At 41.7% G+C, this 16,870-nt stretch overlaps 1 protein-coding gene across 1 annotated transcript in view; it reads right to left on the bottom strand.

Moving 5' to 3' along the window:
• Positions 1 to 3,209: 3,209 nt before the first annotated feature.
• Positions 3,210 to 16,870, bottom strand: part of ZNF892 (zinc finger protein 892) — a 16,464-nt gene continuing 2,803 nt past the window's right edge. Inside the window, 4 exon segments of the mRNA XM_081796837.1 lie at positions 3,210 to 10,912; positions 10,914 to 11,034; positions 13,782 to 13,862; positions 14,764 to 14,866. Coding sequence (XP_081652963.1) covers positions 9,766 to 10,912; positions 10,914 to 11,034; positions 13,782 to 13,862; positions 14,764 to 14,866 — 1,452 coding nt within the window. The 3' untranslated portion in view covers positions 3,210 to 9,765.

Below are 16,870 nucleotides of genomic sequence, written 5' to 3'. Positions count from 1 at the left end.
TATATGATTTTTTTAAAAAAGATTTATTTATTTCAGTGAGAGAGAGCAAGAGTGAGCTCACGCGAAGGGAGGGAGGGGCAGCGGAAGAGGGAGAGAGAAACTCAAGCAGACTCCATGCTGAGCAGGAAGCCTGACATGGGGCTCGATATCATAACCCTGAGATCAGACCTGAACCAAAACCAAGAGTCAGACACTTAACTGACTGAACCACCCAGGCAGCCCAATACTATATGATTTTTTTTTTTAATGATGATCAAGAATAGGTAAAACTAGTCCAGGATAATAGAAACCAAAACAGTAATTACTTTGGGGGACAGGGAGGTGAGAGGCTGGGAAGATGAGGTGGGGTGGGGGTGGATTGACTGGAAAGAGGCAACGGGGAGCCTTCCGGGAATAATGGAAATGTTCTGTATCCTGACCTAAAATGTGTTGGTGGTTACGTGGGTCTGTGCATATGTAAAAGTTCATCAAGCTGCATACTAAAGATTTATACATGTTAGGAATGTTTAACCTCAATTAAAATAAAATTTGAAAAAGAAATCTATGAACCCACAGTGATACCACAAAAACAGGGTGGGAGGTGGTGATGGAAAGTTGTTCTTTTTGTAAGGATGCCAGCCAGCTACTTGATGTAGAAGGAATGACAGAGTTAGAAAAATACCATTCTGTAAGTACTAATAATTGATTCAGGCAGGGATCATCAATGAGTCCAAAAACATTGGGGGAAGGTTGTTGCTGGGAAACAAAGTATTCATAGATTACTTATTAAGTCCAAAAGGAGAGATTATTAATTACAATGAAGGAATTTGGACTGCACCACACGTAAACAAAGTAATCAAATTTAGCATTAGGAATAACAGGACAAACTGGCATCTTGAGTCTCTTGATGTGACTTGAGGATCACACAACATCTATGTAGATTTCTTGCCAAAAATGCTTAATCTGAATCTAATCATGAGAAAGTAATCCAAAAATACGGACTGTGGGACATTTGACAAATCAACTGGCCTGGACCTCTCAAAATGAAAGACTAGAGAGGTCGAAAGACCATTCTAGACTGAAGAAGACTAAAGAGGCAGGACAAACATTGCAACGTGTCATCATTGACTGGAAACTAGGAGGTGGGTCTGTAAATGACATTTTGGGATAAGTGTGAATAAGTTAAAACTGGCTCTATGTTAGATAACATTATTGAATAAATGTTACATTTCTTGAGTTGAATGATGGCATTGTGCTTATGTTGGAGAATGTTCTTGCCGTACAAAACGTACAACATCAGGATGAAATGCCACAATGTAGGCAATTTAGTTTCAAATAGTTCAGCAAAGGAAAACATATATAGACAAAGCAAATGTGGTAGAAGGAAAAGAAAAAGGAGAAGGAAGGGAGGAAAAGAGGGAGGATCCTCAGCTTCCTTCCTGCTGTTGTTTCATTGTAAAATTCATTAGGTTAATAAAATGCTGCCATTTCTTTTTTTAACATTTTATTTATTTATTTGTTTGTTTGTTTATTTGTTTGAGAGAGAGTGAGAGGTGCAGAAGGAGAGAGAGAGAATCCTCAGGCAGACTCTGAACTGAGTGCGGAGCTCGGTCTCACCACCCCGAGATCATGACCTGAGCTGAAACCAAGAGTCGGACGCTTAACCTCCTGAGCCACCCAGGTGCCCCTAAAATACTGCCATTTCTAAGAACAAAAGAAACCAGAAATTTCCTGCCTTGCATGCCAATCTTAACAACCTGGAACTTGGGGATTTAAGAACCACTGGAGGCCAGGAGACAAGGACTTGGCCCGGATCAGAGTGATGAGTTAGATCTAGGACACCACATATGATTGAGATCCTTCGTGAAAAGGAGGCAGAAAATACATCTAACCACCAAAAAGGGGAGTCCACAGAGACACTTACGTGAGCACCCCCAAACTTGGTGATGGAAGTTGGGGATGAGGATTTTCCTCTAGTAAATCATAATCACAGACCTATTTGAGGAGCGTTTGTCATTTGAGGTAATATTTCCTGCATGGTCCAGGAAATCTCAGTCGACAAAATGGATTTATTCAATTCTTCTCTGGAGAAACACCCACAACCCATTTTTTCAGTATTTCCACACAGTAAGGTCAATAACAGTTAAGCTCATAACTCATGATTATGAAACCATGAGAAACCAAGCCAGATTAAAGTAGAACAATATCTTTCAAGTTCTGAGAGAAAAATAACAGCCAGTCTGGAATTCTTTACCTGCTGAAAATACACATCAAGGACTGGGGCAAAAATAAAGACATCAGTCAACAAAAACTGACATTTTACCATCAGCAGATCCTTACCAGAGTAACCTCTAAAAGATCTCATTCAGGAAGAAAGGATATGCCTCCAGGAGGAAGTTCTTCTGGAATGCAAGAAGGAATAAAGATAAACATTTGGGTGAATCCGAACAATGACAATGTTAGCACTTATACTTAAGATGGCGGGGTGTGGGGGAGGGCGGGGAGTGTGGTATATCGGTTGCAAACTGACCCAGTTCTTCACCCCTCCCTGTGTCCACACCCTCTGTGATGTGTTTGTACAGTTCCTTTAATACAGAGGTGGAGTCTCTTTCCCCACCTCTTGAATCAAGGCTGGCCTTGTGACTTGCTTTGGCTAGTTTTCAGCTGAGGCTTCAAATGGCCTTGCATGCTTCTATTCTCTTGGACCCTGCCACCAGGAGAGCATGTCGAGCTAGCCCACCGGAATATTAGGGAGGAGAGCAGAGCCTTTCCATCCAAGGCCAACCTCTGCCAGCCAGCCTCAGCCAACCCACCCCCTGACTACAGACACAGGACCAATCCCAGCTGAGACCAGATCAGCAGCACCATCCAGCTGACCTGCAGATTCATGAGGATTCATATGTAGCTGCTGTTTTAAACCACTAAATTTTAGGGGTGCCTCAGTCGGTTAAGTGTCTGACTTTGGCTCAGGTCATGATCTCAAAGGTCCTGGGGTCCTGAGCCCCGCATGGAGCCCTGCGCTAAGGGGGGAGTCTGCTTCTCCCTCGCCCTCTGCCCGCCCCCCCCACTCGTGCTCCCTCTCTCTCAAATAAATAAAATCTTAAAAAAAAACCCACTAAATTTTAGACTGGTTTGCTATGCAGCAATAACTGATACAGTTGTGATTGAAGTTAAAACATTCTAGGGTATTTAATGTCTTTGTAGGAACAATAATGATATTAATTTTAGAGTTTCAGTTAAACATGCTTTAATATAATGCAGCTTGTTAAAAATGTTAACAATAACCGTTAAAAAGAATAGAAACAGAGTATATACATTTCAAACCTGTAAAGTAAGAAATAAAACGTATTAATCAATCCAAAAGGAAACAAGAAAGAAGAGGGGAAAGGCAAATAGAAGAACAAGACTAACTGATAAAAATATATTAGTGTAATGGTTAATTTTATGTATCAGTTTGACGGGGCTAGGGATGCCCAAATACCTGGTTAAACATTATTTCTGGGTGTGTCTGTGAAGGTGTTCTCAGAAAAGATTAGCATTTGAATTGGGGGACTGAGAAAATCAGAGTGCCTCTCCAGTGAGGGTGGGCATCGTCCACTATGTTATGGGCCTAAATAGAACAAAAAGGCCGAGGGTTGAATTAGCTCTCCCTGCCTGCCTGTTGAGCTGAGACATTGGTCTTCTGCCCTCGGTGCTCTTGGTTCTCAGGCTTTGGACTTGGGCTGGAATGACACTCCCAGTTTTCCTGGGTCCCCAGCTTGTAGACAACAGGCCATGGCACATCAGTCTCCATAAATGCATGAGTCAATTCCTTATAATAAATATCACCATTTATCCAATAGAATATATATATCCTATTGGTTGTGTGTTTTTGGAGAACCCTAACAAACTCTTCCAGAAGTGGGAAGTTGGATAATCCCAAGAATGCAAGTATTTTTGGCATTAGAAAGTCTATCATTAAAAAAAAATCTATCATTATAATTTACCACATTAACAGATTAAAGAAAACCATATGATCATCTCAAAAGATACACATTTTACTTCTGTCCAAGAAAAGTTATTTTTAAGAAAATATAAAAAGACACATTCCATTATATTCATCATTTTTATTGGACTACACCATCATAAAGCATACATGATGAACAGGCCTTAAATGACTAGATCAACAACACCTAATAGTTATATAGCACTTGACAGCTTGCAAATCACTTTGCATCCATTATCTACATAATCTAGCCACTCTGAAGGAGGTATTACATTTTTAAAAAATATACAAATGAGGAAACAGATTTAAAAGGATGAAGTGATTTGTCCCAAATCCCAATTATTTTCATTCTTTGTTGGTTCTCTATGATATCCTGTGTTATATATCAAATTAAAATGAACAGATATCTACATACAGGTAATACATTATAGAAAAAAAAGCACACCAAAATTCTGAATTCAATTCTCCAGTGGTTTTTACATGCTCTTGGAACAAAGCTATAAATTAAAAAAATTAACACAATAGTTTATATGTTTATATTCTTAATATCTATCCTTCCTTCTGAAATTTATAATCTATAATTAAATACTGGCATTTCCTCAACTTAAACACTATAGTTCCTTGAAAGCTAGATGAAGCTTGCAGCCTGGTAGTTCCTACCTACCAATGTGGTAACTTTTATTGAAGAACAAGTGAGCACTCCTCTTGGTACTTAATTCTAACTGGTTGCAAATGACCTATGTATGTCACAAAAATCTGACAACAACTTGACCTGCTATTTTGGTGTCAAATTAAAGGATGTCATGGGGAATATGTAGTAGTGCTTTTCCCTATTTCTCAAAGTACAGCTAAAAACCATGGACATTCTGTATAAAACAACGTAAGATTCTGAAAGGTGGAAAGAATGCAGACCAGTTGGGCACCTCAGGACCTGAAGAACACCACAACACTGAGGTCCTTGGGTTTTCCTTTTGCCTCATCTATCCCAGACTGGATTCTGAAGAAGCTGGCAACCGAGAAATGCCAATGAGCACAGACCAAAAAAAAAGCGGGGGGGAGGGGGGAGGGCCAAGAAAAGTCTGTTCTTTCTGGAAAAAGGATGAGGAAAGAAGTGGCCTAGGAAGACAAAACTTTTAGACAATAACCATCCTACTCCAGCCGAAGACCCAAGACCAAGTGGGGAGGCTACACTCCTACCCTCACCAGTCTGTAACGAGTTTCCTCAGTGCTCCACCCCCACACCACAATGGTATCAGAGAGGGTCAAGTCAGGACAGAATTTTCCAAACCAACTCTTTCCCCATCCTACCCTGGCAGCGTCCACTGAAGACGACGCGGGGAGTAGGCTTCCAATCCTAACCAGAGACAAGACGTCTCTCCCCTTCCTTGCTGGTGTGGGGTCAGTAAAGGTCTGGTAGGGAGTTGTAACCCCCACCCCTACCTGCCGGAGTAAGGCCCCCTATCCAGGTGTCAGCAGAGGCCAATGATGACCCTGCACTTCCAACACCAACCTATAGTAATAAGCAGTATCCCCCCAACCCTTTCTCCACAGAGGCCTGCCCAAACAGAAGCTTTAAATAGGACACAGATCCTCATAATACTCAAAATGCCCAGATTTCAACTGAAAATTGCCAGCACACACAGAAGGAAAATCTCAACTTGAATGAGAAGACAACCCACAGATGCCAACGCCAAAATGACACAGATGTTAGAATTACCTGATAAAAGATTTTAAAACAGCCATCATTAAAATGCCTCAATGAGCAATGACAAACATGCTTGACACAAATTTAGAAAATAGTTTCACTAAAGAAATAGAATACAGAGAATCAAATGGAACTGAAAAATATCACTGAAATAAAATCCAATGATGGAGTCAACATCAGAATGGAAGAAGCAGAGGAAAGAATCAGTGAAGTTGAAGATAAAACAATATAAAATACCCAATCTGAACAGAAAGAAAATTACCATGGATGGAATTGTGTCAACCATCCTCCAACCACCAATTCATGTTGAAGCCCTAATCAATGTGACTGTATTTAGAGATAGGGTTTGTAGAAGGTAATTAAGGTTAAATGAGGTCATAAGTATGGGATCTTAAGTTGATAGGATTGGTAGCCTTGTAAGAGAGAATTCTCTCTGCACACGCACGCACTGAGGAAGGATTATGAGGACACTGCAAGAAGGTGGCCATCTACAAGTAGGAAGAGAACCTTCTTACCAGAAACCCATCAGCAGGCACCTTGATCTTGGCCCTCCCAGCCTCTAGAATGGTGAGAAATTAACTTCTGTTGTGAGCCCCCCAGTCTATGGTATTTTGTTATGGCACCCCCAAGCAGATTAACAGATTTTGGCACCTAGAAGAGGGATGCTGCTCTAACAAATACCTAAAAATGTGGAAGCACCTTCGGAACTGAGTAATGGGTAGAGGATGGCAGAGTTTTGAGGTGCACACTATAAATATGGATGTTAAAGGCTGCTCTGATGAAATCTCAGACAGAAATGAGGAACACGTTACTGGAACCTGGAAGGAAGGCAGTCCTTATTGTAAAGTGGTAAAGAACTTGGCTGAATGGTGTTCTAGTATTTTGTGAAAGGTAGAACTTGAGAGCGAAGAAACTATGGACATTCAACACAGATTTCCAAGCAAAGTGTTAAAGGTGCAGCTCGGGCCCTCCTTACTGCTTATAAAAATATGAGAGGTGAGAGATAAATTGAAGAAGACTTGTTAAGCAAAAACAAAAACAACAACAACAAAAAACCAAACAAAACAAAACCCCAGAACTTGGAGATTTAGAAAATTCTGTCCACCCATGTTGCAAAATATGAGAAAGCTTGTTCTGCTGAGAACACTAAGGGTGTGGCTGAACAACCATTTGAAAAAGAGATCATGGGTGTGACTCGGGTGTGATTAAGTTCAGGCATCTCCACAGAAGCCAGCGATTATACCAGCAGAAACAAGCCAGCTGGCACCCAAGGGAAGAAAAACTAGACAAATGGAGGAAGACTGTCCAACTTCTTAGATCCTACAGGACTGGACAATAAAGCTACTCAGCCATGAACATGCTTTATGTTTCAAAAAAAAGAGTGACTCAAGGGCGCCTGGGTGGCTCAGTTGGTTAAGCGACTGCCTTCGGCTCAGGTCATGATCCTGGAGTCCCGGGATCGAGTCCCGCGTCGGGCTCCCTGCTCGGCAGGGAGTCTGCTTCTCCCTCTGACCCTCCCCCCTCTCATGTGCTCTCTCTCATTCTCTCTCTCTCAAATAAATAAATAAAATCTTTTAAAAAAAATTAAAAAAAAAAAGTGACTCAAGTCAATTTCAGGATCATTGCTGCCTCCTGTTTCAAAGGGTAGGGACATCATCTCAGTTTCAATAGGCCAGCAGAGCCTTGGTGGTGAGACTGCTGTACCAGTGGGTCCAAAATGTGGGATCACTGCCTCAGTGGGTCTGTAAGGTGGGGCATCAAGCCAAACAGCATTTGTTCTCAAGACTGAAGATTTTATGGAATTTGTCCTGCTGGGTTTTAGACTTGCTGGGGACCTCTCACTCCTTCCTTCTTTCCTCTTTCCTTCTTTTGGAATGAGGATATTTATCAAATGCCTGTCCCACAATTATATTTTGGAAGCATAGAACTTAAGTGGTTTCAGAGATTCGCAGCTGAACAAGAATTTTGCCTCAGGATAAATTATACCTTAAGCTTCACCCGTATCTGATTTATGTGATATTTAGGTAAGACTTCAGACTTGATGCTGCAATGAGTTAAGATCTGAGGGGTTGTTGGGATGGAGCAAATGTATTTTGCATGAACATGAATTTGGGGGAGCTAGGGGCAGAATGCTATGTACTGAACTGTGCATCCCCCAAGTTCATATGTTGAAGTGCTAACTCTCAAAGTGATTGTATTTGGACACAGGGCTTCTCAGAGGTAATTAAGGTTAAATGAGGTCATAAGGCTGGGGTCCTAACCAGATAGGACTGGCAGCTTTATAGGAAATAGGAGAGAGCTCTCTTTTCCCATGCAAGCACCAAAAAAAGGCCTCATGAGGCTACAGCAAGAAGGTGGCCCTCTGCAATCCAGGAAGAGAGCCCTCACTAGAGGCCAAAGCTGACACCTTGATCTTGGACTTCCCAGCCTCCAAAACTGTGAGAAATTCATTTCTGTTGTTTGAGCCCCCCATTCTACATTATTTTGTTATGGTAGCCGGAGCAGATTGAGATAAAAATATACTGGAAACAAAACAAAACACAGAACAGAGCCTCAGGAACTTGTGGGACTACAATCAAAGATCTAACATGTGTGTCATCAGGGTCCTGGAAGGAGAAAAGGAGTGAGGGCTGGAAAATGTGTTCAAAGAAATGATGGCTAAAAATTCCCAACCACATAAACCTACAGATTGAAGTTCAGAAAACAGGATAAACTCAAAGAAATCCACATCAAGAAATATCATCAAACTTGTGAAAACTAAAAACACAATACTCAAAATATGTGCAATAACCTTCGAAGTTTCAATGAAAAAAAATATATACATATATACAAGGCTGTCATGTGCCTCTACCCAAGAATAAAATGGTGAAAGGTAAGTATTTCAAAGCCTTTTCGAATCTTTCACAATCCAATATGCAGTGTCAGCTCAGGTCTACAACTTAATTTGACTATGGTATGAATAAGTCTAAAGTACAAACTACATATGATTGAGGTAAAATCTTTATAAATAAGCACATTCTCGGGTAACTTAGCTTAAAATAGGTAGCTTAAGATAGACTGAAAACATCAAAGGTCCCTCCTATACCTTCTCTTTCTAGGCTGTCAGTCTTGACCCCTGGAGTTAATAGGATTCTTAGAAGGCTGTGAATCAATAAGCAAGGTCTCCAAGACAAAAAGCGCAGAAGCAGACTGCCAGGCCAATGTTCCTTGGCATCAGGGTGGAAACTTTGCACCTGACCAACTAATGAGTCTGACTAATATTTTCCCTGGTTGGGAGCACTCATTTGAGTAGTTATCTCAGTCAACATTTCTTCAGTTCACTCCCCCAGTTCTTTTTCTCAAACCTTCTCATCTATCTCCTAAGTGACCTTATACTTAAGCCTAAGGACAACTTTCCTTCCACCTCTACTCCCAAACCCCGGACAAACTCATTGTGAATTCTCAATCTCTTATTTCTGCCTCTGCAATTTCCCTAAAGAAACCTTCATCTCTTAAAAAAAAAAAAAAAGAAAGAAACCTTCATCTCTTTAAAGCTTCATCTCCTTAGCATTAAGAGACTATCCAGCCCAGGGCGCCTGGGTGGCTCAGTCGGTTAAGCGACTGCCTTCGGCTCAGGTCATGATCCCAGGGTCCTGGGATCAAGTCCCACATCGGGCTCCCTGCTCTGCGGGGAGCCTGCTTCTCCCTCTCCCCCTCCCCCTGCTGGTGTTCCCTTTCTCGCTGTGTCTCTCTCTGTCAAATAAATAAATAAAATCTTTAAAAAAAAAAAAAAAAAAAGAGACCATCCAGCCCAGACAAGATCTCTTCTTTGCATCATTGCACACCCTATTTCTCCCACAAGGATTTGGAAGCTTACATACACCTTAGGGTTGGAAATAATCTTCCTCTTTCCCCAAGAAAACTCAAAGTCCTCTGCTGCACTGAAAAAATGTAAAACCCCTCCTTCACATTCTAAGTAAGCTATGCCTTGTATCAGCAATGACTTCTCAATTAATGTCTTTTCTGTAACACACTCTGAAATTCCTTTGTAGCCCTCACACCACGTTTAGTAATTGTTCGATAAATATGTTCTGAATGTACCACATTTACATAGTCTTTATCCAGTATGAATTCTCTTTTGCTGGCCAAAGGCTGAATGCTCACTAAACGCTTTTCCGTATTCTTTGGTTTTCCCTCCAGCATGGGTTTTCTGATGTTGAGAAAGGGATGAACTCTGGCTGAAAGCTTTTCCACATTCCTTACATCTATAGGGCTTTTCTCCAGTGTGAGTTTTCTGATGCTTTGTAAGAGATGAGCTCTGGCTGAAAGCTTTTCCACAGTCCTTACACTTATAAGGTTTCTCTCCAGTGTGTGTTCTCTGATGACGAATAAGGGCTGAGCGGTCACTGAAGGCTTTGGCACAATCATTGCATTTATAGGGTTTCTCCCCAGTGTGAGTTCTCTGGTGTTGAGTCAGGGCTGAACAGTAGCCAAAGGCTTTCCCACACTCATTACACTCATAAGGCCTCTCCCCAGTATGAGTTCTCTGGTGCTGAATAAGGCCTGATCGATCACTAAAGGCTTTCCCACATTCATTACACTTATAGGGTTTCTCTCCAGTGTGAATGACCTGATGCTGGGTAAGGAATGTGCTTTGGCTAAAGGCCTTCCCACATTCGTTACACTCATAAGGTTTCTCTCCAGTATGAATTCGCTGATGTTGAGTGAGGTACGAGCTCTGATTAAAGGCCTTCCCACATTCATTGCATTCATAGGGCTTCTCTCCAGTATGGATGATATGATGCCGAATAAGGGCAGAGCGGTGACTGAAGGCTTTCCCACATTCATGACATTCGTAGGGTTTCTCTCCAGTATGAATTCTCTGGTGTAGAGTAAGGTGTATGCTCTGGCTAAAAGCTTTACCACATTCGTTACATTCGTAGGGCTTTTCTCCTGTGTGAATTCTCTGATGCAAGACAAAAGCTGAGTAGTAACTAAAGGCTTTCTCACACTCATTACACTTCCAAGGTTTCTTCTCTGCACAAATTTTCTCGTGCCTCATTAGATCTGAATTTTGTTTTAAGTTCTTTTTAAATGAATCACAGTTATGTAGTCTCTCTCCTTGCTGTTGAGTAAGTAATGATCTTTGACTAAAACTTCTCCCAAATTCATCACACTGGTAACTTCCCTCCCCAGAAGATTTCTTCTGAGTGACAACCTCCTGTATTAAATGTTTCTCATGGTTTTCCTCCTGACTCTCAAGAATCCTCACATTCACTGGAACTTTCCTTTGGGAATCTTTCTATTAACACACCAGCGGCTGATTCTTCCTCAGAAATATCCTGCTCTGGAGTAAGCTCCTTGCTTTCTGGTATTGTCTCCCAGTCTGAAAGAAACAAAAATACACATATATCATTTCCTATATGGGAAAGAAAAATAACTGCTGTGGTAGGAAAAGAATGAAAAATAAACAAATGAATAATGCTTACAAGAGAACACAGGAACTTGAAAGCTCTCAAAAATAGCTTTGCAATTCTGAAAGAACTTGAGAAAAGAAAGGTGAGTGGGCAAAGAAATGCAATTGCACAAAAGTGAAAGAGTGAGCAGGCACTCAATACTCTTTTATCTAGACAGGTAGGAGATGAGTAAGAATAACAGAAAATAAGACTAGGCAGAGGTCATGTGGGTAAATGGCAGATGAGATTTAAAAATGGGTGAGGTGGAGACAGAAAAGACGGTCTTGCAGGGATTGCCCACTCTGACCCCCTCACTGGAGCCTGTGCACCTCATGCCTTGAGAAAGACCATCGTTAGTTGATCTCCTTGCTACCAATCTTTCCCCATCCCAGGATTTCCCAATCACTGCTAACAGACTAACCTTCAAAACCTTAAAAAAAAAACTCTGTTGGTTCCATGGTCTCAAGATGAGACACTGATTCTCTAAGCTAGCATTCAAAGTGGTCCAGATCAGGGTGCTGGGTGGCTCAGTTGGTTAAGTGTGTGCCTTCTGCTCAGGTCATGATCTCAGGGTCCTGGGATGGAGTCTCGCATCAGGCTCCCTGCTCAGTGGGGAGTCTGCTTCTTCCTTTCCCTCTGGCCCTCCCCCTGCTCTTGTGCACTTGCTCTCTCTCTCTCTCTCTCTCAAATAAATAAATAAAACCTTAAAAAAAATTTAAAAAAAAACAACAAAGAAACAAAGTGGTCCAGAGCAGCAAATTCACATCATCACAAAGCTTAGTGATTAAGAAGCAAATCAAACAACTGGGTGGCTCAGTCAGTAAGCGTCCAACTCTTGATTTCAGCTGTCATGGTTTCAGGGCCGTGAGATTGAGCCCCATGTCAGGCTCTGCGCTTAGCATGGAATCTACTTGGGATTCTCTTTCCCTCTCCCTTTGCCCCTCCCATTTGTCCTCTTCTCTCTCAAATAAATAAATATTTTTAAAATAAAATAAAATAATAAATCTTAAAAAAAAAAAAGTAACTGATCACCTCTGACTGCCCCACACCTAACAAACTTTAAAGAGTTAAATAGAGGGGCGCCTGGGTGGCTCAGTCGTTAAGTGTCTCCCTTCAGCTCAGGTCATGATCCCAGGGTCCTGGGATCAAGCCCCACATCAGGCTCCCTGCTCCGCGGGAAGCCTGCTTCTCCCTCTTCCACTCCCCCTGCTTGTGTTCCCTCTCCCGCTGTGTCTCTCTCTGTCAAATAAATAAATAAAATCTTGGAAAAAAAAAAAGCCCTATAAAGAGTTAAATAGAATGAAGTTTGAAAAAAAAGAGCAGCATGTAGGGAGTAGAAGGGTCAAATCCCTAGATGCTCAGATTGGTTCCCAACCTGTCAGGAAAACTGCCCCAAATCCTAGGTTTCCTCATAAGAGTTTTGGGAGAAAAGCTAAAAATGTTTAAATATTTCCAGGCTTAAATGGTCTTTAATATCCATTCCAACCATGACTCTATATGAAATAAATCAATACAATACAATGTTCTCAACTACATATAATCAGGGAAGTACCTGGGATTTTAAAGAGCAAATGGGTAGAAACAAGTTAAAGGCAAACGGACTTTCAGCTAAGGGGAATGGAAGAATTAAATCCCGAAATATCCGTGGAGAACACAGTTAATGGAGGAAAGTAGGAGATTGCCTGTCTCGTGTTAGGGGTTCAAGTTGAAGGATAAAGTAGGTGAAATGGTTAGGCAGGTAGTTTTCTATAGTTGTGTAATTTAATTTATCGATCTATAAACTAATAACTTGGCTTTCAAAGCCTTGAAAGCAGGTAGAGGAATACAGAACTGGCAGAGTGGGGAATCCAGCAGTGGTATGCTGCCTCAGTTAGACAAGGGTAAGACGAAGGAACGTATAATTAGTAGGTAGTCCATTGTGGTATCCACTTTGATAGAAATGATCAGGTCAAATTCATGACATCTCTCAAAATAATTTACCGGGACTTAATCAATAGTTATTACTTGCTTAGCATTTGGTCAGGTACTATTCTAAGCATTTCTTTTGAATTATTTCATTTGATCTTCACAACAACCCTATGAGTTAAGTGCTATCATTATCCCCATTTTATAGTTGAGGACTTTGAGTCACAGAGAGGATAATTCACTTGTTAAAGGTCACAGAGCTATTAAGTAGTTAAGACTGGCTTTGAACACATTTAGACTGGTTCCAAAGTCTGCATGCAACCACTATTCTATGCTATCTCTACTTAGATAAAGAGGAAGGCAAGGGGAAACTCAGAGATCGATTTTTAGTCATTGGTCCGAGATAAAAAGTCACACTTTCCTGCAGAGATAAAATAAAAAATAATATGAAAAAGCCTGGTTTAGAGCCTAACACCCAAGCATATTATGAACAAATATTAAAATGTTGACTTAATTTTTACCCTATTTGGGAAAAAGAATAGGTTTGAAAGGGTGGAAAGTATTTATTTTATAAAAAAAAAAAAATTTAAAAAGTATGCATTTATAAAAGATGATCATCCACAGAGCTGGAGTGTGGCATGGGAGAAAGGGACTTCACTTCAACTTTTCCATGGGTCTAGTGAAATCTGGAAAGGCTCCTCCACAAGCACTTCAAAGATGCTTTGACCCCATTTGATCCTACTGACCATCTGGGCTTTATGTTATCACTCACCTGGTGCTTTTGATACTTCTCTCTCTAGCTCTTCCCCACGCTCCAGCTGAGAGATGACATCAGGCTTGGAAATTAGAAGCCCTGTTCATGGGAAAAGAAAAATTCGTTTGGTAACAAGTGTTATTTCCTTGGTCATTAGGGAAGATAGTGTAAGAGAAAGAAAGAGGGGCGCCTGGGTGGTTCAGTCGGTTAAGCGTCTGCCTTCGGCTCAGGTCATGATCCTGGGGTCCTGGGAGCGAGCCCCGCATCGGGCTCCCTGCTTCTCCCTCTCCCTCTGCCATTCCCCCCGCTTGTGCTGTCGGGCTCTCTCTCTGCCAAATAAATAAAATCTTTAAAAAAAGAGAGAGAGAAAGAAAGAGAGAGGTCAGTTCTAGATTTCTCCCTCAACAGTGCTCAGAAGAAGGTAGGAAGATGGATATGGGGTCTACTTGAGCAAAACAACTAAGTCACTTGTTTTTACCTCTCTCTATTAAAACAATAAACACCCATTTCTTTCTTCTTTTTTTTAAAGATTTTATTTGTTCATTTGAGACACAGAGATACAGAGAGAGAGAGAGAGAGAGCATGAACAGGGGGAGAGGGAGAGGGAGAAGCAGGCTCCCCGCTGAGCCAGGAGCCCGATGTGGGGCTTGATCCCAGAACCCCGGGATCATGACCTGAGCCAAAGGCAGATGCTTAACCATCTGAGCCACCCAGGCGCCCCAAGCACCCATTTCTTAAAAGGTATCTTCACTAGAACTTTGTCTCAACATCCTTGGTCAGGGAGTAGAGAAGGATGCTACCACCTAGGAAAATACAATCCAAAGGTGTCCATCTCTAACTCTGGCAGAGTTACACATATATCCAGAAACAAAAGTAGACATTGCCTGTCTCAGGACTTACACAGCGATTAAGAATCTTTGATTCTCAGAGCTCCTAGGAACTGAGAAAGCAAAGGTACCACACTGGGTAAGTTCAAAGCAGGGGAGGAGGCCATCCTTACCCAGCAAGACCAGATTCCTATGCTTCTCAGGCACATCTCCCTGAGGAGGGTTCAGCTGCCCCCACTGGGTAAGAGCCTCAGCCATATCCCTGATCACCAATGACTCCTGAAAAACCAAACACACCTGTGCTCACCAAGGGATCTTCCAGGAGCCTCTGAGAGGGACTCAAACTGATAGCATAAGAGAAGGAAGACAGGAAGGACAGGAGGGTTAGACAAAAGGACCTCTAACATCCCCTCCAACAGTAAGATTCTCTGGTGCATCTGTAGCCAGACTCGCTCCTTGCATCCATACAAGAGAACTGCATGTAACCTGCAAGTAGGAAGGAACCTTCACTGTAAAACCTGAAGGGACCAAGTTATTAGTTTATAGATCGATAAATTAAATTACACAACTACAGAAATCCTTACCATTTAGACACGGGGAAGGGAGAAAATATAATTACGAGTTAACTATTTTCTCTGTGGTATGGTTTTAAACTGTAAGGAGTTTAAGAAACAGGAAATATTTTTCTCTCTAGTTTTCCTTTGGGAGTAAAATCTGCCCAATACATACTAAAGTTAAGATGTTTGCTATACATGTCACAGAATGTAGATTTATTTGTAAAACAGTATCTCAAGCTCAAATTACAAAAGTCCCCCAAGTGTTCCTGCCATGTCTCGTAATGGCCCTGATCAGTGTGACACCCCCATCCCCTGCTCTGTCTACTTCTCCTCTCTCACACCCTACTCCTCCCACATTCCTTGTGCTCCAGCTGGTGGCTGCCATTCAGCTGCTTGAGATGTGTGCCACATTCCCTTTTACCCCCTTATACAGGCTGCTTCCTGTTCCTGAATGCTCTCCCCCTGCCACATCCTTTCAGCTATTTAAATCCTGCTCACACTTCAGATCTCAGTTCAGGTGTTACCTCCTCAGGGAAGGCTTTCCTGGCTCTCTGGGCTGGTGCACCATGTTCTTCCCCTTCTCTTGTGTGATGCACACACTGAGGGGTCTTTGTGAGGAATGTCTGTCTGTCCTATTAGACGGTAAGCTCCACAAGAGCAGAGGCCGGGTCTAATTTTGCTCACTGGAGCAACTCTAGTTATCTGGCACAGAGCAGAAACACTGTGTATTTGTCAAAGGCTGAAGGAAGGAAGGAACACTTGAAGAAGAATTAGTAGAAACAGTTTAAATGGGGTTCTGTAAAAGTGGGCGTGGGAACAGAGGTGGGGAGGGGAAGAGAAGGATATCAGACATTGCAGGAGTACAAGCCTAACCTTGATCTATCTTTTTGTGACAGGCACAAAGTTCAGATTGTCTCCTAAAATGTAGGGCAAGGGAGCAGAGTGGGTAATGCTCATCTGAATCTGTAGCTGAATCTATTTACTGCTGGTAAGACAGATGTCTACTAATTTTTCCAATTCTATATAAAAAATTTCCTGTACAACTTTAATTGTGATACATTAAAACAGACCTGTCCCTGGGATGCTAGCAAATGAAACAGTCTTGTCTCTCTTTGAACTACCACTTTTGCCATAGCTCCCTGAACATACATATGAATATACTGGGTAATTTTGTTTGCAGTCAGCATTCTAGTGTTTATGATACAGCCTTCCAAAAATAAATGGTAAAAACAATTCATATAGTAAAATAAACTTAAGATAACTTGGAAAATCCCCTGCTCAAAATTATTTATTTATTTATTTATTTTATGTTGAATATTTTATCTTGTTTTCTTTTAACTTAAATTCAATTAATTAACATATAGTGTATTATTAGTTTCAGAGGTAGAGGTCAGTGATTCATCAGTCTTATATAATACCCAGTGCTCATTACATCACCTGCCCTCCTTTTTTTTTTAAAGATTTTATTTATTTATTTATTTGAGAGAGAGAGACTGAGAGAGAGCACATGAGAGGGGGGAGGGTCAGGAGGGTCAGAGGGAGAAGCAGACTCCCTGCCGAGCAGGGAGCCCGATGCGGGACTCGATCCAGGGACTCCAGGATCATGACCTGAGCCGAAGGCAGTCGCTTAACCAACTGAGCCACCCAGGCGCCCGATCACCTGCCCTCCTTAATGTCCATCACCCAGTTACCCCATCCCCCCAACCCCCTCCCCTCCAGTAAC

This window comes from Leptonychotes weddellii, chromosome 10 (assembly GCF_054177405.1).
Source record: "Leptonychotes weddellii isolate Sample4059 chromosome 10, ASM5417740v2, whole genome shotgun sequence".
NCBI classification, from domain to species: Eukaryota; Metazoa; Chordata; class Mammalia; order Carnivora; family Phocidae; genus Leptonychotes; species Leptonychotes weddellii.
The sequence above is the reverse complement of the archived record's forward strand: the minus strand, read 5'-3'. Positions and strand labels throughout refer to the sequence as shown.